Genomic DNA, 21,667 nt, shown 5'->3' on the forward strand with positions numbered 1-21,667 from the left:
CGATCCGTCTTAATAGCCTGAGTTTAGAATTTTGCAGAGCTGCGAAACATCAGAGCTACACCCTTCTGCTTCGAGTTAGTGGAAGATCTATAGATTAAGGAGTAGCTTTTGTGGCGAGTCGTAGCTCTTCTGTTTTTTTTAGATTAGTTTCTTGCAGCGCAACTACTTCAGATTGGTGGTCAGTAAGGTATTTCCAGATTTTTTGCCTTTTTAAAGGGGAATTCAGACCCTTCACATTCCATGGGGCTATTGAGACCATATTGCAGACTCCTCTCATATCCCTTTCATGTCTACCCCTGTTAATCTGCGATATCCCCTCCCCCCCTCCCCCCCCCAGGTGTTCCCTGTATTTACTCCTGCCCACAGATGCTCATGACCCTACAGGCTCCCTCTGTAGAGATTGTCCTTCCATCCCTTGAGCCCACCACCAGGTACTCCCCACCCCCCAATTTAACAGAAAAAGAAAGAAATCCCCAACAACCCTAAGCAGGATAGCCAACGGGTACCAGCCACCTCAATCTTGACGAAACAAGGTATGTTAGTTGGAGACTCGAGCCGCGCCCAGAGCCTCACCCGGAGTATGCCTCCAAATACTGTTTCAGTTAGAAAGAGTCCAATGATAGTTTGATCCAGAGCAGACAGTTATGGCTGACGAGGGTGCAGATTCTTTCCACAGCAATTCGGCCTGTGTCCATCGTGCGTCTCCTCATAACTCTCTTCCTCAACTTGAACTGCAATTTTCCTTCCGAACAACGTTTTGGTTTTTTTAAGCCGTCAATTCCCACTGGGCTTGCCCTTGGTGATGGTACGCCATTGCTGTCTCGGCTGCACTGCTGCATCCAAGCTTTTCGTATGTCCTTGGCTGCTTACTTCCTCAGGTATCGGGAGGCCCAAATTGCGAAGGCCCTCCTCTAGGCTTGAGAAATGTTGCAGTTTGTTGTTCAGTTTGAAGGCAAGGCCAAATGGGAATGTCTATCTATAACGTATAGTGTCCTCCCGGAGTTTCGTTGTGATCGGCCTAAGTGGCTGCCTGCAATGCAACGTGGAGGGCACCAGGTCCTGGAACAGTAGACATTTGTACCCCTGAAAGGCAGTTTCTTCCTTTTTTCTTGCGGCTTGTAGAATCGCTTCTTTCATTTTAAACGAGTGTAGCTTAACAAGGACATCCCTTGTGTGTCGGCGATCGACCCCCTGCAGGTTGCCAACGTGGTGGACTCTGTTGATCTTAATCTTTAACTGGTGTGGGCTTAGAGTCTCGGTAAAGCGCCCTTCCGCAAAGGACTCCAAATCCCGACCCTCTGCGCCTTCCTGTAGTTCCCTAATGCTGATATTCTCCCTTCGGTATCTGTTTTCTAGCTCCTCCACCTGAGTCTGAAGCTCTTGCTGCTTTTTTTGTAGCCTGCTGGTGTTTGCATCCAGCTCCTGTGAGCGTTCTTCTATCTCCAGGACCCGAGAGCCCACCGGGTCCACATGGATGGTCGACACGTGTTCGGAGAGGTCTGTCTTCAATTGTTGTATGGAAGACCGCAGATCCTGCTTAATTTCTGCGCATAGTTCAGATTTAAAGTCTCTAAGCGAAGCCATCAGGTCCTCCTTAATGATTGCTGTTGTACTAGGGTGTCCCTCTTCGCTGTGCACCTGCCTTATCTCTGCAGTAGCGAAATACGTGAAGACCTTGTTTGTTGCCTTTTTTGGTGGCATATGTGCAGCTCAGCAAGCACACTTTGTTGGGGCAGTGTGCGCCCCCTCAGGTATGCGGCTTCTTTGCATAGAGGAGACACATAATGAAATGTATATGATGTATAGAAGCCAAGTCAGTAGCACATTGCCTTACTTGAGTGCCAGAGCGGCCATCTTAAGGTCAGGCATGGAGTAAGGGTCTGTGTGTCATATCCCTACCAGCCGCGCTCTTGCTGGTGAGTGTGGGGGGTCAGGGTCTCTCCCCTAGGCCCTTAATCAGTCACTGCTCCTGTGTCTCAGTGACCCGTTGCCCCATGTCCTTCAGATTCACTCCTTGTGGATGCCATTATAGAGTTAGGTCGCTAGTCTCATCCCCATAGAATATCTAAGCCTCTTCAGCCTTATAGGAATCTGCTGGGGGGGGGTCATCCTCCCTGGTCGCACCTGTGCCCTACTCCGCTGCTCTCACTGATCCCCTTTATCTCTGCTTCCTGAAGGCGCCGGGTATGTTGGTCCCTTGCCAGTAATGGGTGCGCCTAGCTTCTCCACCCTTATGCGAGCACTGCATCGTATTGGGTAATATTCGCCGAACTCATACCTGCCGGTGTGTCATGCTTTCTGAGAGTGCACTGTAGGTTCTGCACACTGCGTATCAACAAGGAGAGAGGTAGGGAGAAGGGAATACTCTTATTCCCCACTGGTATTCAAAAACAACAACAAAAGAGTGTTCGTAGCTCATCGGGAAGGCGAGATTCAGAGCACTAAGAGAAAAACAACACCCATTTGGTGTTATAGAAAGCCCTCACTCACCGACCTAGTCGGTGACATGCTTCATCATTGGGCCCCACTGGGAGTGGCCGAGTGCCACCCCAGTGTGCTTCAACGCCAGATTTACTGCGGAGCGGGTAATGTGAAGTTGTGAGTGGCTAGGTGGTTATATAGGTGAATAAAGGAAGTGTAAGCGGTGAGGTTAAAAATTTCTTAATTGTATCAAAAAATTCCTTTATTGCCTAATCAATAAGACATATTAAAATATGTGTAGGAAAACTGAGCCAAATAGATTGAATGGCTTGTTTCCTATAAATTTACATGCTGGTCAACATGTTTCTGCCAATGTTGGTGTTAATTTACCAGGCATTCCTCAGGACCTATGGTGTACTAAACCCCGGCGGTATGGACACGCTAAGGCCCACCCTACCAAAGAACGTGAAAGTAAAAAGTTATGTAAAAAAAGTGCAACAAAATGATAGGTACTCTCAATTTTGGAGACCACGCAAAAATTAAAATGCACTTGACAGGTGAGATTCTATCACACCATAGACCTCGGGAGGGGGGTGGTGACGCAATTGGCACACCGCCCTCAGCATCAAGCACCCGCTTGGTACCTGCTACTGCCCACGAGACCCGGTTCCCGAGGGCAGTAGCAGGTACCAAGCGGGTGCTTGATGCTGAGGGCGGTGTGCCAATTGCGTCACCACCCCCCTCCCGAGGTCTATGGTGTGATAGAATCTCACCTGTCAAGTGCATTTGAATTTTTGCGTGGTCTCCAAAATTGCGAGTACCTATCATTTTGTTGCACTTTTTTGACATAAGTTTTTACTTTCACGTCCTTTGGTAGGGTGGGCCTTAGCGTGTCCATACCGCCGGGGTTTAGTACACCATAGGTCCTGACGAATGCCAGGTAAATTAACACCAACATTGGCAGAAACATGTTGACCAGCACGTAAATTTATAGGGAACAAGCCATTCAATCTATTTGGCTCAGTTTTCCTACACATATTTTATTATGTCTTATTGATCAGGCAATAAAGGAATTTTTTGATACAATTAAGACATTTTTAACCTCACCACTTACACTTCCTTTATTCACCTATATAGCCACCTAGCCACTCACAACTTCACATTACCCGCTCCGCAGTAAATCTGGCGTTGAAGCACACTGGGGTGGCACTCGGCCACTCCCAGTGGGGCCCAATGATGAAGCATGTCACCGACTAGGTTGGTGAGTGAGGGCTTTCTATAACACCAAATGGGTGTTGTTTTTCTCTTAGTGCTCTGAATCTCGCCTTCCCGGTGAGCTACGAACACTCTTTTGTTGTTGTTTTTGGTTCTGCTCACTGCTCAGATGCCGCAAACGTGAGGCTCGGCTTAAACTCAGTTCGCACCTCCTGCGGGTGCCGATGCTGCCGCCATCTTGTCGCCTCTGGCGCATTACAGCCTCAAGTTCTAGAGCCCGAATTGCGGGGATCTCGGCGATGTCGTTGCAGATGCAGCCACTCCGCTTGCTTCCGTGACTTTCCTGGGCCGATCTGGTAGATCTGGAACGGCGATTGATAGGTAAATGCTACTCCAAGCGTTGTGAGGCTCCGGAGCTGAAGTGGATTACGTTCACTCAGCCATCTTGCCTGGCCACAACCTTCACCCCGTTATCCTTATTCCCTTAGGGTTTGAATACAGGCGCCTCGCCCCTGGATATGACCATGACGCTATAGTGTAGTGTCTTAAAAAGTATGTAAATGGGATACACAATTTTTTAGATGTTTAGATGTTCTATGTGTTGTCTTGCTCTTGTTTGTCTCACGGAGTCTCACTACACGGGTGAGAGTCTCACACAACCACTGTGTTAAAGCGAAGAGAGTTTGACACGTAAGGAGTGACCACTTGATGTACATTATGGAGCACCCATATGATAGAGATGTTGCATATCACTGATTTTAAATCGTTATTGTGTTTATCAGCCAGGCTGATGAGCCAGTGGTTTTAAATAAACTTTCTTTTGTTATTTCAGATATAGGATGGTTCAAAGAAACCCTATGTATATTTAAGTGCATGCGCATTGTAAACGACCTAGTGTATCCTTAATAGCGCATCTAGAGGAGTGGTACTAACGGGACTAGGATCCCTTTTAGTCCTGAAGAAGAGCCAATAGGGGAACAGCTCGAAACATGTTGACTGCTTATCACTAAAACAACAGACTCTAATTAAAGTCCATGTTTTCAGTCATAGCCCCCATTTTAATCTTACCGACTAGGGACAGGAATAAAATATTAGTCCAACTAGCCAGGTGTTTTAAATCTCTGGTTTTTCTTCTCCCGTCTACTTTCATTATTTGATTAAAACACACCAACAAGTGCTCCTGCGTAATCGCCAAGTCGCCGTACGGCTCAACCCGTAGAGGATTTGGATGAACCCCAATGAGGAAGCATGCCACCAAGGGGCAACCCTGGTGGGTTAGGGGTCTCTAGGAAAAAACTGTTTTTCCTATGGAGCGATTACAGCGGAATTGCGCTGTAATCCCACACACCAACTCCCTGGGCAAGTTTTCTTCGAATCTTCCGATCATTGTGTGATACGTTGCCATAGGCATGACATGTTTTCTAATATTTATTAAACATCAACGGTTAGTCTTTAATTATGATATATTAGGATGATGGTTTAAGTGATTGCTGATAACAATGTGGATGTTTATGTTTAATGGACATATGTCGTAATAGCTTATTTTCTCTATGACTACTACTCTTACTAATGAGAAGTCTCTGAACATATATTTTTACAACAGTGAGTTTGACAAGATCCATGTATGACAAAATATATAAACTTTTTTTTCTTTGTTTATATATCTCTGCAGAACTCACTCTGTGCTGCAAATAAACCAACCCATGAATCAAGACCAGAAACGGAAGGAAATACAATCTTATACAATCTTATATAAAAGCTGAGATCTGTTGGCTTACTGAATATTGCTCCACCCACAATGAACCAAGCATTAAAGCACTGGAGAGAAGCTGCTACTCTGATTGTAGCTGCTAGAAATGCAAACACAGTTTTAAAAAGGACTCCATTACCCCTCTTAGAGGAGAAAGGACCCAGCTGGCCTTTGAAAAGTGCCTATGACTATGAAGTGCTTCTACTTAAGAGAAGCAAGACAAGCAGTTTCATGCCCAGCGCTCACGTTTTTCCAGGTGGACTCATAGACTCTTCCGATTTTTCCAGTGAATGGATTGATGTGTTTAGTAATTATAAGAAGAGCCCAAACTTTGGACTGGGTTTGGTGAAACAGCATCCCAGTTCAAGAGCTCCTATATTTGCTACAGAGAGAACACAGTTTGGGTCACCGATTCCAGGAGAGGTAGCCTTCCGCATCTGTGCAATTCGAGAAACCTTTGAAGAATCTGGTATTTTGCTTGTTGTTCCTAAAGGCAGTGAGAGAACTCCCACTCAGGAAGTTACAGAGACTGTGCATTTCAATGACCATCAACTCAGTGCATGGAGACTGAGGATTCAAGAAAATCCTTCCCAATTTATACAGATGTGCCAAGAGCTGCATTGCATGCCAAACATCTGGGCTTTGCATGAGTGGTCCAACTGGCTAACCCCAGTTACTGGACGAAGTGTAATGAGCAGAAGATATGACACTGCCTTTTTCATATGCTGTCTGCAAGACCAGCCGCACACACTTGATGACCAGAAAGAAGTTACTTCCTTTCAGGTAAAAGTTTTTTCCTACATATTAGTAAATGCCTTTGAGAAACTGCTTCAAGGCCACATCTTTTAATTGTAGCATCCTTAAATAGAGAGTGCAGCTTTTCAGTACAGTTTGGGAGATCCTGCACAGAGTTTGCAGCAAAGCGCTCGGGCAATCAGATGCCCAGGAAAAATCACATTATGCGCCCTATCTAGATTCTCCATTTCCCTCAAGCAATTTTTTGTAACATTTTCTTCAAAGGGTGCACAGTAAAGCCAATTGGGTCTGTAATGTTCTTACTCCCATAAATTAATGTGTGTTGTATATTGTCCATTTCTCCCACTATTCTTACTTCCACTCCATCTAGGTCTTCATCGTCCCCTCTTTCTCTACTATCCTCTTCTCGCTCCTTTAGTCTTTATCTTCTAGTGTAATCTGCTGCCCTGTCTGACTCTTCCTTTTCTCAGTCTATCCCCCTCTTCTCTATTGTCTACCTTTTACCTTTCTGTTTTCTCTCCACTTCTGTTCCCAGTCCGTCTCATATTATTTTCCTTCTTCTCCCTTTTAGGGTGACCAGAGTTTGAAAATGAAAAACTGGGACGTTTCACAAACGTAGATGTAGGATTACAGTTTCACAACAAGGGAGGGGCCCGAATGACTTAAAGGACAACATTGATTAGTATAGAAACACAGACAACCAGGCACTAAGGGGAATACGTTTAATGTAGCCTTTACATAGAGATTCAAATGTGTTAATTACACTGATTTCTGAAAAGGCTGAATACTAATCCTGCATTGGGACACACATAAAAACTTGCGTCTCCGTTTTTAGTCTGCTCTCTCTAAAAATCTGGGACATATGCTTTTTCAGTTCAAATGTCTGCCATACATGAGGTGGAATGTTACTTTTTCATAAGCGTGAATACTATTCAGCATATATATATATATTCACTGAAAAAACCATAGGTTTCAGCCACGTTATAGTTAAATATTAGCATTTAAAAAACCTTAGAAATTCACTGAAAAAACCATAGGTTTCAGCCATGTTATAGTTCAAAATTAGCATTTAAAAAACCTTAGAAATTCACTGAAAAAACCATAGGTTTCACACACGTTATAGTTAGGAATTAGCATTTAAAAAACCTTAGAAATTCACTGAAAAAAACATAAGTTTCACACATGTTATAGTTAGCTGGACATTTCACTCATACAAAACCATTGAAATTATATATTGTTAATATGATTTGGGCTTTTCTTTTTTGAGCACATTGAGCAGCAGCACTCCTAGGTCCTGAAGTAATGCCCGACACCGTCTGGGTCATAGGCTGAAACATGTTGACCTCTGTGACACACGTGCAGGTTTAATGATTCTCACAATGTATTGGTGTTTTTAAGCCCATGGTCGCCCTATTAAAGTTTTTTTTTTGCGAACCCTGTAGTTATTTTTAATCACTTTTCTCACTTGTTCTGCTGCCTGGAATCAGCAGTTGGATGTAGCCATCAGAAGGACAAGTTAATTACCTTCAGTAATGCTCTTTCTGGTGAATACTCTATCTGCAGATTCCTCACCACCCTCCCACTTCCCCATTCTGTTGGGTGCCTCTTTTTAACATTTTAAAAGGTCCAAAGTTAGTACTCAGCATACTGTTAAAATTGTACACACACTGTGTCAGATGGCTTGCAAAGGGAAAAGACAAGAAACTGATGTCAGTGAGCAAAATGTAGTTTTTTTGGAAATATGGGAAAAAAAGAGCTGTGCATTTTTTGTTCATTTTTATAAACACAATAACAAAAAGTTTCCAGTGCTAAGATCACTCTCTACCCTTCTTCCGGACTAAGCAGAATATTAAAAAAAAGGTTAGCACAGTTTTTACATTTTTCTAAGTGGTAATTGATTTTTTGTGGTTTTGATCTACTTGCAGCTTGTGGCGGAAACAGGTGTGAAACTCATGTTTCAACCCAGAAAGCTAAAGTTCTGAAAAGTAGACAAAATTCTGAATACAGCAAGTGGTCACCTGTTTAAATGCAATTGGTTTTCTCATAGAAATTAATTACTTAAATCAGCAATTATTGAAAATAAGTAGGAAAAAATAGAAATAGGTGAACATTTTTTCACCTGTAATTTTTTGTTTTGATGGCTGATTTACAAAAGTAATGCACCATTACATCCGTCAGCTGTTTCTGGTCGCAGGCATATATAGTGTTTGCTGGTTGACCAAAAGCACTACCCAGAGCCATTAACTGAGGTACAGCTTTAATGATCTTTCATTGTGTAGCGACCATGCATCAACACATGTGGAGTAATCTAATGAATGAAACATTTTTATGAAAAAAACCTAAGGATTTATGAAATGTGCTTAAGATACTGAGTTTAGGAATAGTGGTTATCTGTTCAACTCTGAATTTGGGGTTGCAAATACTATCATGTTAAACAAAGGGCATTTTACAAAATGTTTTTTTTTCTTGCAGACTGCCTTACATTTGAAAGCAAAAATGGAGAGATATTTATTTAATAATAATAAGTGTTCCTCTAATCTCTGTTCCCACACTTATGTTGATAAAAATGCTACCCCGCATTTTAGGCTGGGCCTATCGTCTGCAAAACGAAAGGCCCTAAAACGCAAGGTGGAGACTAAGGGTATGCATAATTACACAAAATGAAAATACATCAGCTCTAGATTACAGTGCAATAAGTATCCTTGCATCAATTTTGACGCAAGGATGTATTTCACGCTAAAATAAAGCATGAACACACACCCCCTCTAACAACAGCTGCTCGCTTTCTGGTTGATCACTTTGTTCCAATGAACCTAAGCTATAATTTTGCAGTGAATGGCCGAATAATTACACAATACAGCATAACACCCTAAATTTGGGAATTTTGTATAGCAAATGTAACGTGAAATTCCTGACATTACACAGCTTAAGCTAGCATATTTGCAATTTCACCTGTGCCTAGTGGAGAAAACAGGATAGCACCTTAAAAAAAATTGATTCAAGCAACAAAATACCTGGGTCTGACACAAAGAGTAAATTAGGAACCTAGATTATCAAGGAGTATTCATTTATTAGGGCGAAATTCCTCACCCACCAGAGGTGGCATGCTTATTCATTGGGATTCTCCTCACACCGTGACAGAAAATCATGGCGCAGGCTACAACTCACTCTCTAATCCGGAAGAGCTCTTCGGATGTTTTAGTATATGTTAGTAATCCCTATGGAGACAACAGGGAGATGAGACTAGCACAAGGTGCAGTATGTGAAAAAAGCATGAACAGTGTGAGTAAAACTAACTCCAAGACTCCAAGGCAGGTGTACAACTTTATTCTTGTCTGTCTGGGTGAGAATTAAAAAGAGTGAGAAGACACAGCAGCTGTTTTTATGTGTCATTGGTCCATCCAATGACACACCTCCCTGTTGTCTCAATAAATGAAGCATGCTGCCTCTGGTGGATGAGGGATTTCGACCTAATAAAGGAATTCTCATTTTTTATCTAGGTTCCTAACTTACTCTTTGTGTCAGACCAAGGTATTTCGTAGTGTAAATTATTTATGAGTTGGGAGTGAATACCCGCTGGTCTCAAAGTCTTCCCTGGCCCCTTTTTGTGTTTACATTGAAAATTTTATCATTTTGGTGATGAGGGCAGCTGTGGTGATTTGGGCCTCTCCTCCGCTGCCACCCTGGGAAACCTTCCAAACCCAGGCATCTCTGAAAGTTAGACACCCACAGTTGACCAAGATGGTGTGATTTGGTGGATCCCATGAATTTTCCTGTCTCAGAATGCACTGAAAATTGTGGCGAAAATCATGCAACACTCTCTGAGGAAAAGTTACGGATTCTGTGAGAGTCCAGAAAATTACTACTACCCATCATTCCCATACTTTTTCTGATTAAAAACCCACTTCTGCGACTGAGCCTATTAACTGAGATAAGAACAGTCCAAACCAAGTTCCATGCGAAGATCACATTGAATTCATATGGTGACTGTTTTTATCTGTAACTGTTCTGGGCGATAGGCCCTGCTACACAAGACTGAAAAAGTGCTCTCATTGTAAGTGTAGTGAGCTTGTATATTTGCTGTTGATTGCACAGTATGTAGTTATCAGCTTTTTTGGCCCTTCGTACAAAGAAGTTCCAGAGATAATCCTTTGCAGCACCTTTGAATTATAGAGGACAGGTCAGGCCTCGCGAGAGTTGCAGAACCACCGCCTGTGTTGCGGAGCCTTTCGGAGTCCTTGTGAAGTCAGGAGAAGCAGACCAGTCAGCTTTGTTGCTGTGCCTGCAGATGCAGGGGAGTGACTCCTTTACTCAAAGGGAGATTACTTCAGGTGTCCTTGATGCTCACAGGTCTGTTGAAATTCCTGGATGAAGCACAGACACAGATGACGAAGAAGACTTGCAGAACAAAGAGACCAGGAGCAGGAGGAGTCTTCCGTAATGCAGTTTCGGTTCCAGGCGAAGTACAGGTGTCCAGACGGTTGAAGAGTGACACGGTTTCAGGCTTGAGTCTTGTTCCACATGATGCATTCTCACAGTACCCGTCATTTATATTATGGGTTTCCCTTGCAGATTAACTCACGAGTAATCAGAATTTGCTTATTTAAGTGAACAGCTTTTAACTTGGACAGCAGATTTTCTCTGCATCAGCTACAGCGCTGAGCGCTGGATTAGATAGGTCAGTGGATTTTCCATACATGTGGTACTTTATAGTATTAGGTACGTGATAGCCATCTGATCATGTGTTACCTTATGGTAATAGTTACAGGACAGCCATCTGATCATGTACTATTTAATCACACAGATCGGTGAGAGCATTGTACCCCCATTCTGTAATTTTACCAGGATTTGTGTAACCAGGAGCAATTCAGAGGCTCTAAGGCATTGGAAATAAGTTTGCCCAGTGGATTCCTTTGAAACCAGATTTCTGAGGTGAGGATCTAGGTGCGATCACCGGATATTATCATGTACAGTCTAAACACAGACCAATACATTCTTTTCTTTTGATTCAGCTAGAACAGTCTAGTTTCTTTTGTCCTGAAGAAGATGTCTCAATCTAGCACAAACACAACAGAGTCGAAACGTCGACGCTTAATCAGAAGCATGTACATTCCATTTTGATCTAAAAAAATGACTAGGAGTAATGTCTAGGTCATCTTGAGAATGATTACTTTTTCTCCATGTCCTTATTGTTTCTTAATGTGTTATTGTTAATGGTGTTTTTGTATTTATGTCATCAATTTGATACACTGTATTTCACTTTGTTGCACTTTTTACACTAGACCAATATGTGTGTATGATCTGCTTTTGTGAAAATGTATTTTCAAAGCAAAATAAATTACTAAATGACATAATTATTTTGTTCTATTTTACCTTGTCTAGGGGTTTAGACTGACATATGTATCATTGATTGATATCCTAACTTAGTAAGGGATGTAAAACATTGAAATCAATGCAGTTCTGTAGAAGTGTGTTGTGGCAGAACCACTCTTTCCTTTCATGTAATTGTCCCCAGGTTCTGCACTATACTGGGTATCCCGATTGATTAATACTGTCATTACAATCTCGGGCGGAAACTTTCCACCCGACACTGACTCGGAATCAGAACCATCCGACTCGCAGTCAGCAGTTCCGCCCATCCGATGCGAGCGAAAACTGTTCGGTCGGATTCCCATTGTTCCCTATTTGAGCCTGTAATCTGCCTGTAACACAGGCTCCTATGGAGAAATAGGGTGTGTGTAAAACCCTGCAGCCTGTTGTGGGCACCCAATGGTGCCTGCCACACAGTGCAGGGTTTTATAGGAGGGTCCCTTGGGTGAAGGGGTCCTGCTAGGGGCACCTAAAGTACCTTTCCGGCAGCCTTTTTGTGTCACACAGGCCGACTCAGAAAGAATATTGGAAATTGGCATCGTAATCCCTAAGTCGGAAACGCTGTCCATAGGCTTGTACGATGCAGTTCTGACCGACAGAGATACTCCGAAAGCCAGTCAGAACCGGGTTGAATTAACCGCATGAATTACCTTCCGACAGCGAACATCGTAATAGGTCGGGCAGATTGTGAACCGACCGAGTCGGTCGGAAGAAGTCTGACACGGTCGAGAAGAATCCGACTGTCGGGAGGAGCTTTCCACCTGACATCGTAAGTGGCTGACCTTACTTACGAAGCCTGGGAAATCGACTTCAGGGTTTGTAGGGGTGTCCTGAGCACTGTGCCTTCAGGATTGAAAAGCCTGCCTAAGGTGTGACACTTATAGATTTTAAATGTAGTGACCTCAGATGTAAGAAAACGCGTATCTGTCGTAAGTGGTGCTAGTACCAGCTTACACAGGCTGCAATGGCAGACCTGTAGTAAGTTTGAATGGTCTCTCAGGGGTGGCACAATACATGATGCAGTCCCTGGGAGACCCCCAGTGTACATGCCCTGGGTGCTTCAGTACCATATACTAGGTACTTATAGGGGTACACCAGTAGCCAATTCTGGAGGTGGATAAGTACATACCATGTCAAATTTAGAGAGGAATCACATTGACTTGGGTCCTGATTAAAATATTCCCAATCAGACTAGCCAAAAAAACATACTGACACCAGAAAAACGTGAGGGTAACCATGAAAGCAGATCCTACAGATGGCAATAATATTTGCCTCAATAAAAAGGGAAAAAAACTTTCAGGAGTCGCAAATTGCCATTGGGTTTGAAAGAAAAAAAACACCTAATAGAGCAAAACAACGAAACCTTAAAATGCATACAATAAGCCATACTAAAAGGCAATTACCATAACAATATTCCCTTTCCTGGGTATGGGGAAGGGGACCCTGACCTGATCACCCCCCACCCAGGGAAGGGAAAATGCTGGAAATTAATTATGCCCAACTCCCGGGCTGAACCCCCTCCACCCTCAAACAAATTCCTGAATTTTTACAAAAGATCATTGTTGGATATGTTGCAAGGCCCTTTGGCTAAAAACTGAATGCTTGTCTGGGCTCAAAAAAGCACATATTGCTATAGTTGTCCCTGGCCTCGTAGGGAACAAATTTATTGGAGGATATGCCCCTTAGAAAGGGCAGCATGCCATCATTCACAGTGAAGTTAGCTAGTGCATAAAGTGCACAGCAGGGGTAAGAAACTGAGAGCGTCATTAAAAAAATGTCATTCACTGAAAAATACTAATTACAAACTGAGTTAGGATTTTATGCTAGGACTAGAGGCTCAGATTATGTTTATACCTTTCTCCATTTATTACTCAGCGGCCCATATTAACATCCATACTGTAGGAAAGTGGGTTTCTGTTGCAGTAACCCCCCCCCTCTTTGTGGCAGATTTCTAATGCACTTTGACTTGATGTGCTCTGTGTCCCTGCCAATCAGGTTTCCAGGGCCTGTGTTCTTTCTTTGAGATGCCCCCTGAAAATCAACCAACCCTGGTGTGGTTCCTGAATAGCTGCCCGCCATTTGCCACCACCAGGCAGGTTTCTGGACCCCTGGGTAGAGGGCCTTTGCTCTCTGGGTCCGGAAAAAAAAGCCCATCCTGGGCAGAGGTGTCATGCCTCCTCCTCCAGGATGGGATGGGTCCAGGAAAGGGGAAGCTTCAAAGACCTGCCGCCTTTGTACACTGTCCCTGCCTTATGTTGCCCCCAGCAACTGGCTCCCACCAGTTCTGGCCCCCACCTGGGCAGAAGAATCATCGGGAAATACAAGGAAAAAGAGGTGTGCCCCAGTGGCGGCTAGGTAGGAGGAGCATCGCCCCACTGCTTTTAAGCAATGTCACTAAAGGAAAAATAAAATGAAAATAACTCTGTTATTATCATTTTATTTTTTTATTTTTTCTTTGTTGCAGCAGCTTTGCTGGCCGGACGGGACAGGGTGGGGCTAAGCTGCTGACAAAGCAGGGGAGGGGTGGAATAATTTGCATGCCCTAAAGTGCGCATGAATGTTCTCTGTGCAGGCTGCATTACAGCCTACATTGAGAACATGCTCAGCCTCCCATTCTCTGGCTGAGCGCCAATCCACGGCACTCAGGCTAATCACAACGCTGCATTGCAGCATTGTGATTGGCTATTGGGAGGCTGGGAGCCAGGTGCATCCTGCTTCCTGCCCTGAAAGCGGGGAAGAGGACCAAGAGGAGGCGGCAGTAGTGACGGCGGGCGGCAGCGGCAGAAAGGTAAGTGTGTGGTTTTTTTTTTTTTTTTTATTCCGTCCTTCACCTCCCACCTTTACCCCCACTGCCTTCAAATACCAGCCGCCACGGGTGTGCTCACCTTTACCAACCACACCCCTCCGGTGGGGGAGCTGAGGTGAAGGACACATCTCAGTCCCCTCCATATTGAAGAAGAGGGGACTCAGCCAATTAGGAAGAGACTCATGCTCCCTCCCATTGAAGGGTGGCATAATAGAGGGTGTACCCACCCCAAGGAAGGGACCCATTGGTCCCGACCTGCACACCTCTTAAACGCCCCTACACTTAGTATATAGGGACTACCCTGAACCTTGCCTCCTCAGATTTGAGGGAGAAAGAGGAAGGACTGAAGAAACGTGCTGACCCAAGGAGAAGAGGTCAGCACTGGCCCCAGCCCTTCCGGCCTCAATTGTCTACGACCTGCCTACAGCAAGAACCCCAGCGAGTCCAGCAGCCAGCAACCCCCAGAGGACCTGCCCTGTGACCTACCCACAAACTCTGTGTCCCGTGAGCTCAAGACTCCCCTCCAGAATCCAGATTCTGCGATTCTGCACCACTCTGCACCCAAGGCCTATGGCCCCAGTTAGAGTGGCCCAACACCCCAAGGAGGTCTCCCCAGTTATTCTGAACTGGAATCTGGTGATCCCCGGCCTCCCTAAAGACTCCCAACGAAGCCTGAAGCCTCAACCTGAAGGGTTACCCCTACCGGAGCTGGTAAGAAAACCAGATGCTAGAATACACCCCTGCACCTGGGTGGACCTGGGTGGGATAGAGGGAGGTAGGAGTTACAGTTTGGAGGGGAGGGGGGGTTGAATCATTTATTATTTTACTTGTAGTTGTGTTTAGAAAACACCTACTGCTAAAGCTCCAGAGGATATGGAGTCGGAATATGGACATTAACATAGTAATCTTGAAGGGTATATGTGGTAGAGGTGTACTTCAGCTGGGTTGCTGTGCAAAGGAAGCGCCTGCATTATATGATGCCTTGTCTTTCAAATGACTAATAAAGTTTGTTAAAAAAAAAAAAATATATATATATAGAATACACCCCTGCACCCGTGCCCCAAGGCCTTGGGTGTCCCAACCGACAGTGTCCAGGCATCCCCCCCAGGATCCCAACATACCTCTCCAGCCGGTGGTCGCCTTCAGGAAATCTCCCTGCCCGAGCCTGCAGCATCTTTCCGAAATCGAAGGTCTCCATTGGAAAGCACAGGGTCCCTGACGTCCGTTTTGCACCCTGCACCCGACCTTCCAAGTGCTGCTAGTGGTGCAGCTCTTTTGCTGGTCGTTGGCCCTGGCATTGCTGACCGTTACCTCAGGGGCTTGGCTCCCACAACCGAGTGGCCAGCTCGCCAGCAGTCCATAACCGAAGGCCTCCTTAGCCCCATTGGCTAACATGGGGCCCCTGCACCCAGCCTCCCTAGTGCCGCTGGTGGTGGTGCAAGTCGAGTACCCATCTTGATGAACCTTGGTCCCAACCCCCAAAAGTCACTCTCATAAGTTGTGTACTTACCTTCAAAATCGCTAACACTTTTACCACATAGGAACCCATGCAAAGAGATTTTGGGCCTAAAAAATGTCTGTGTTTAACTGTTTTGTATGAAGAAAATGAGATTCTATTGCAAAGTATAAAAAGTCATACTTACCTTGTATGTAGCGATCCTAAGCTGTGGTATCTAGGCATACCACCCGAGTACTCATAGTAATCCAAAAGTACTTACTATATGATTCTAACTGCATTTTGAAAGTGATACAAACCTGTAAGAATTGTAATTTCAAGCTCAACTGCATTTCCGTAAACAGTCTTGCATTTGAAAGTATATTTTACTCATATATGCCAAGTCCTGCTTGGTACTAAAATAGAACATACGTTTATCTTTTTTATACTTACCACATTGGTCTGGATTCTGTCTCTTGAGTGTATCAGTCCTTGATTGAGTGAATAAAATACATGCTTAACACAGCCTCTGGATAAGCCTAACTGCTCGCCCATACTACCACAAAGAGAGCTTACTTACCTAATTTAGCCTCTGCTATACGTCTGGGGACTCCCTGGACTCTGTGCACACTATACCTTACTTTGGTATAGCATATACTGAGCCAACTTCCTACACATACTACAACAAGCAACAGTCAACAGACCACCTATCACAGTCCTCCAAATCAAGAGTCCACAAATGACAGTCCTCCAAATCCATATAAGACAATACACAAGGAAAAAGATTTCCTCTTTCTTCACTGCTCAACTGCCAGATTTCCTTATTGCATATTACTTTTCTGCATTTCTCAGGATTCTCTTATTTTTGTTAATATAACCATCGTGTCTTTACGTTGGTTTGTCTGTCCGCGCAGTCGATCCACTATATTCTCACTGTACGTGCTTTTCCACACCTTAGTGAGTAAGAAGTGTGCCAACAGCTTGCTATCTTTCGTTCATCGTCGGAGCTATCTGTCGGTAACTCGGGCTGCTTCTGAGCCAAAAGTGAATCCTGAGAAATGCAGAAAAGTAATATGCAACAAGGAAGTCTTTTAAAGTGGTAACCAACCAGTACCCTTTATTAGGAGAGACCTATCATTCTGTCTTGGAAAAGATGGTATATTATTGTTAAAAGCCATTGAAACGCGTCGACGCGTACATCCGCACAATCAAGGGACAAAGTCTATCCTGCAGACAAGATTAATTAAGCGGGTCCAGGATTAGTTCTTTTGAATATTGGGTTTCCTGATGTGCAACTTTTATGACAAATAGAAGTGTCTGTGTCTGTCTCTCCCCTCCCCATCCTCTTTTTTTTACATGATACAGTGTGAAAATAAGTTGTTGTCCCAAAAATGTTATTTTGTTTTTTTTGCCTGCAATAGATTCAAGAAATGTAGATGAATATTATGGTGATTATATTGTGCATGTTTTTAATGAAATTATAATTTGTTGTTTTTATGAGGTGTAATACTTATGACATTTTTTTTTAACAAAAAAATAAAAAAGTGATTTATAGAATTCTTCGTTTGTGCATTACATAGTGTTAGAGACCATTACCAATATATGGGCTAACTATGGTGTAAGTAATACAGCCTACGACTGATTTTTAGTTTTCTCCACCAAGGGATCCTCCCGTTTTTTTCACTGTTTGCAAGTACTCTATTCCCCTGGTGTGTTAAGGGGTCTCTCTCAACCATTTACACATCCCAGTTTATCCAAGGGTGGTTTGGAGTGTCAAAGAAGCAGGGTCATCTGTTAGGTAGACCCAGAGTCAACACTGACATTAGAGTGCATATGTTTGCCCATATAGATATAAATATATATTTAATGCCAGTATAGGGAGGTGGGCAAGATGGCGGCTGCGTGAGTGTTGCGGGCAGTCGCTCTCTACCAATGCTCCTAGCGGTAAAGTGAAGAGGAATGACGCCGTGAAATGTTCTTACCGCTGTCATTTACTGGGTCTGGAAAACCATGATGAGGTTGCCGATAGTGGCTGGATTCCTGGGATTGCGTGCTCTGAGATTCTTATCGGCAGCAGTGTCCGTGGCTAAATACGTGGCGCTATCGGAGTCGAGGGGGTTACGCCGCTACATTGTATCTTCCAGAGGAGAGCCGGGGCTTCTGATGACGAAGAGAAACATTGTATCGGACATCACCGAGATCATTGCTATGCCGCCGAAAGGAAAAGTGTGTCTTAAGGAGCCCAGTGCAACCGGGGGGCTAAAGGAGCATCCCTGAATCAGCGCGTGGTAATGGAGAAGAAAAGTTTGAGTTTGAGTCAGCCAGCAAACAGCACTCTGCTGGCCAGTCTGACTAAGAGTGTGACTTCCAAGAAGGAGGTGAATGAGATAGAACCGGAGGGAGGAGGTCCTAGAGAGCTGTCAGACCTAAACAACCGGGATGTTTGCTGGGTAAGGTCTCTCTTCTTCTTCCGGAGAGAAGGACTCACCTAAAGGTAAAAATAAATAAAATGATTTAAGGAGCAATAATGGCAGCAGTAAGTGAAAGGCTATAACTAAAAAGCCTTCAAGTTCTGTACCCCTTGAATTAAACGCGGTCTCCCGTGGGGGAGAGGAACTGTTTGCCAGCGATGTTGGTTCTGAACTCATTATTGCTACCAGTAATCTGGATTCTGGGTCACTGGGCCCTACAGAGGAGGCACTTCAAGTAGTGAATAACCCCCTGCGGGAGGAGGATAATAACAGCGTGCTGCAGGCTTTGGCCCCCTCGGTGTATACGGAGACACCAGCCCCCAAAGGGCTTTATGGGGGTTTTACCTAAGATGATGACATAACTCTAGGGACACACCGAAGGGGATAAGTTTTATTCATTGACTGATGACTCGGACCTGTCTACCAACAGCGGGAGGGATAAAACTGACCATGATGATTTTACAGAAGAACACAGTGGCAGCCCCTCGATTAACCCGGACACACAGAAGAGCGTACCATTTCGTACGAAGAAGAGGAGTGTAAAGGAGTCTGATAAGGATAAGGGCTTCACTTCAGACAATAGTCACTCTAGCCAGCTGAAATGGGATTATTATGCTTACCAATTTGATAGAAGAATGGAAGAGGAGCATAGAGCTCGGATGTCGAATGTGGAAGCCACTCCTTGTGCTGGCAACAACCCAGGGGACCAGGTATCCCATCCCTCGATGGAATTAAAAATGCTACATTGAAGCAGATGCAGACAGAGGCACGCCGGGGACATAAGAGGGCTCATCTGACTACTAAAACGTTGCAGGGTGCAGTGCGTAAAGTGAATAAAACCTGCTCAGAGATCGCAGAGCGCACCACTGCACTGGAAGAACGTATTGTAAAATTAGAAGCCAGTACGGAAACCGCAGAGAAAGTATCTGCAACAACTAGGGCAGGATGACTGACATCCTTTGGAAACTCGAGGACTTCGAAAATAGGCAGCGTCGGAATAATCTGCGACTTCTTGGCATAGCAGAAAAGGCTGAAGGGGATGATAGCCGGCGGTTCACACTGAGACTTCTTAGGGAGGCTTCCCTGAGCTGGCACATTTGAACTGGGATGCGGAGGTCCAAAGGGTGCATAGGTTTCCCCTGATGCTGAAGAAAAGACCAGGTCAAGATGAGAAACCAAGGGCTATTCTTATTTTTTGGGGAAATTTTCTCCTTCGACAATCTATATTTGAAAAGGCCAGACCTGATGCAAGGAGGTCGGTTGCAGAACACAATTTGTTTGTGCTCCCTGACTTTTGCCACTCTACTGTGGAGAGAAGATGATGTCTCCGGCAGTTAATCTCCCCTTTTCAGAAATTAGGTTGTGAGGCTTTCCTAATGAACCCGGCCAGACTGAAGATTGTGCCCAAAGGCTCGGTTAGAGTATTTGTATCAGAGATTAAGGCACAGGAATACTTACAGGTACTGACCTAAGTCATTTAATCAAGAACTGAAGTGGGGTTGAAACCAGGTTGAGAATCTAGAATGGGGATGTTAGCTAATATGGGATTGACGCTTCTATTGCTTCTATTTCTCTGATGTTGCTTTGTTTTCTTCCGTATTTGCATTTTGTTTTTCTGTCTTCTTTTTCTTGTTTTTTTCTCCTCTTTAAATATTGTTTTTTTCCCGGTAGAGGGCGACTGGGGGCACAACAACATGCAGGAGGCATCACAAGGGTCCTCAGACCTTTCTTGCCTTTTTGAGGGGGGTCAGGGTGGGTGGGGGTCTTGGGGTGGTCAGGGGGAGACAGAGAAGTTTGTGTATTGTATGGAAATGACACTTGGTTTTTTGGTATTTGTGGGGCTGGTCTGGGAGTGATCGGGAACAGCTGCTTATGGCTAAATGAAGAAAATTAGAATTGCATCTGTTAATATTTGTGCGTTAAATGATGCCCAAAAAAGAAGGCGAATCAGCCTTGATGTCCAGTTTTTGAAGGCAGATCTCTTATGCCTTCAAGAAACTCATATTGAGGGTAGCAGGAAGGGTGTTCTGGAGATGGAGGGATATCAACTTATCAATCATACGACACAGGAAACTCAGACAAAAGGGGTGGCGATTTTGGTCCGAAAGGGAATGGGAAGCTATCCATGTATTCTTGCTGATAAAATGGGAAGATGGGCCATTGTGCAAATGTGTTTGGATAATAGGATGTACACTCTCTGTGTTGTGTATGGGTCTGTGTTAGACGACCCTACTCTGTTTGATTGGCTAAAAGTGGAGCTTGTGGGGTGGCCTCTTCCCTTGATATTTTGTGTGGATCTGAATATTAACATGAGTTGCCAGGTTACTACCCAAAAGGCTCTGTGTCACGGGCGGAAACCCAGAGTTTTTAAAGCACTTTGTCAACTTGGAACACTGCACGGGCTGGTAGATGTTTGGGCAGAAAAAAGGGGGTCTCACCCTAGTTTTACATATTTCTCTGCACTGCATCAAATGCATGCTAGACTGGATTATTTTTTTGTCTCACAAGAACTTTTAGCTGGTTGTTCGATAAGTAAATTTCCGAAAGTTATGTCAGACCATAACTCTCTGGTTATGGAGTTAGAAATTTGCGGTCAGTGCCCGCCAACACGCTGAACATTCTGTAGGGCTTTATTATCTGGAGAGGGCTACATGTAGCAATTGAGGGATTGGATTCCGAGGTGTATCGAGGAGAATATAGGGAGTACTAATGTTAGTATAGTATGGGACACACTGAAGGCAGGGGTTAGAGGAGAAACCTCTCGGTATGGCTGGGAGGCGCAAAAGAAGGAATACATCTTATTACGCTCATTATATGAGAATCTGGAGAATGCAGAAGATGAGCTAATTGAGGTTTTAAATGCTAGGGGTGACTCGGCGGTAGTACAATTAAAGATTACCATTGCAAGATCTGCCATTACAGAGAGATCGCCTAGCAAAGCGGACTGTACATATCTGGCCTGGAGAAGTAGATTCTATGAGAATAGTGAGAGAGCGGGCCATATGCTGGCTATGCGCACAAGGGAAAAAACAGTTTAAACCCAGGTCAGGAAAATCAGAGATCCGGTGGCTGGTTTGTTAAAGGAGCCAGATGCTATCCTCGCTGCATTACATTTTTTTAATCAAATGCTATATACGGAGGATGTCCGGGTTGGGCGCCAGGAAATGAAAGATTATTTAAGGGGGCAAATATGTGTTCAGTTATCTGCTGAGGAAAAAGGTAGCCTAGATGCACCAATTACAATGGACGAAGTAAGTGAGGCTATATACTCCCTGCCATCGGGCAAAGCCACCGGTAGTGATTCAATTCCAGGGGAATTTTATAAAAAGTTCAAGACCCAGCTTCTCGCACTCATGGTGGAGGTATTTCACAGAGCACAACTAGATATGGTTGCCCCAGACTCTTGGAAAAGTGTTAACATTATAGTTTTTCCAAAAAAGGCA

At 44.3% G+C, this 21,667-nt stretch overlaps 1 protein-coding gene across 3 annotated transcripts in view; it reads left to right on the forward strand.

The window, feature by feature from the left end:
- Positions 1 to 21,667, forward strand: part of LOC144797804 (acyl-coenzyme A diphosphatase NUDT19-like) — a 207,627-nt gene that overhangs the window by 66,584 nt on the left and 119,376 nt on the right. For all 3 annotated transcript variants that reach the window (XM_078668592.1, XM_078668590.1, XM_078668591.1), the window contains exon 2: positions 5,309 to 6,169. In XM_078668592.1, coding sequence (XP_078524718.1) covers positions 5,435 to 6,169 — 735 coding nt within the window. In that variant the 5' untranslated portion in view covers positions 5,309 to 5,434. The remainder of the gene's footprint in view (positions 1 to 5,308; positions 6,170 to 21,667) is intronic.

This window comes from Lissotriton helveticus, chromosome 12 (genome assembly GCF_964261635.1).
Source record: "Lissotriton helveticus chromosome 12, aLisHel1.1, whole genome shotgun sequence".
Classification (NCBI taxonomy): domain Eukaryota; kingdom Metazoa; phylum Chordata; class Amphibia; order Caudata; family Salamandridae; genus Lissotriton; species Lissotriton helveticus.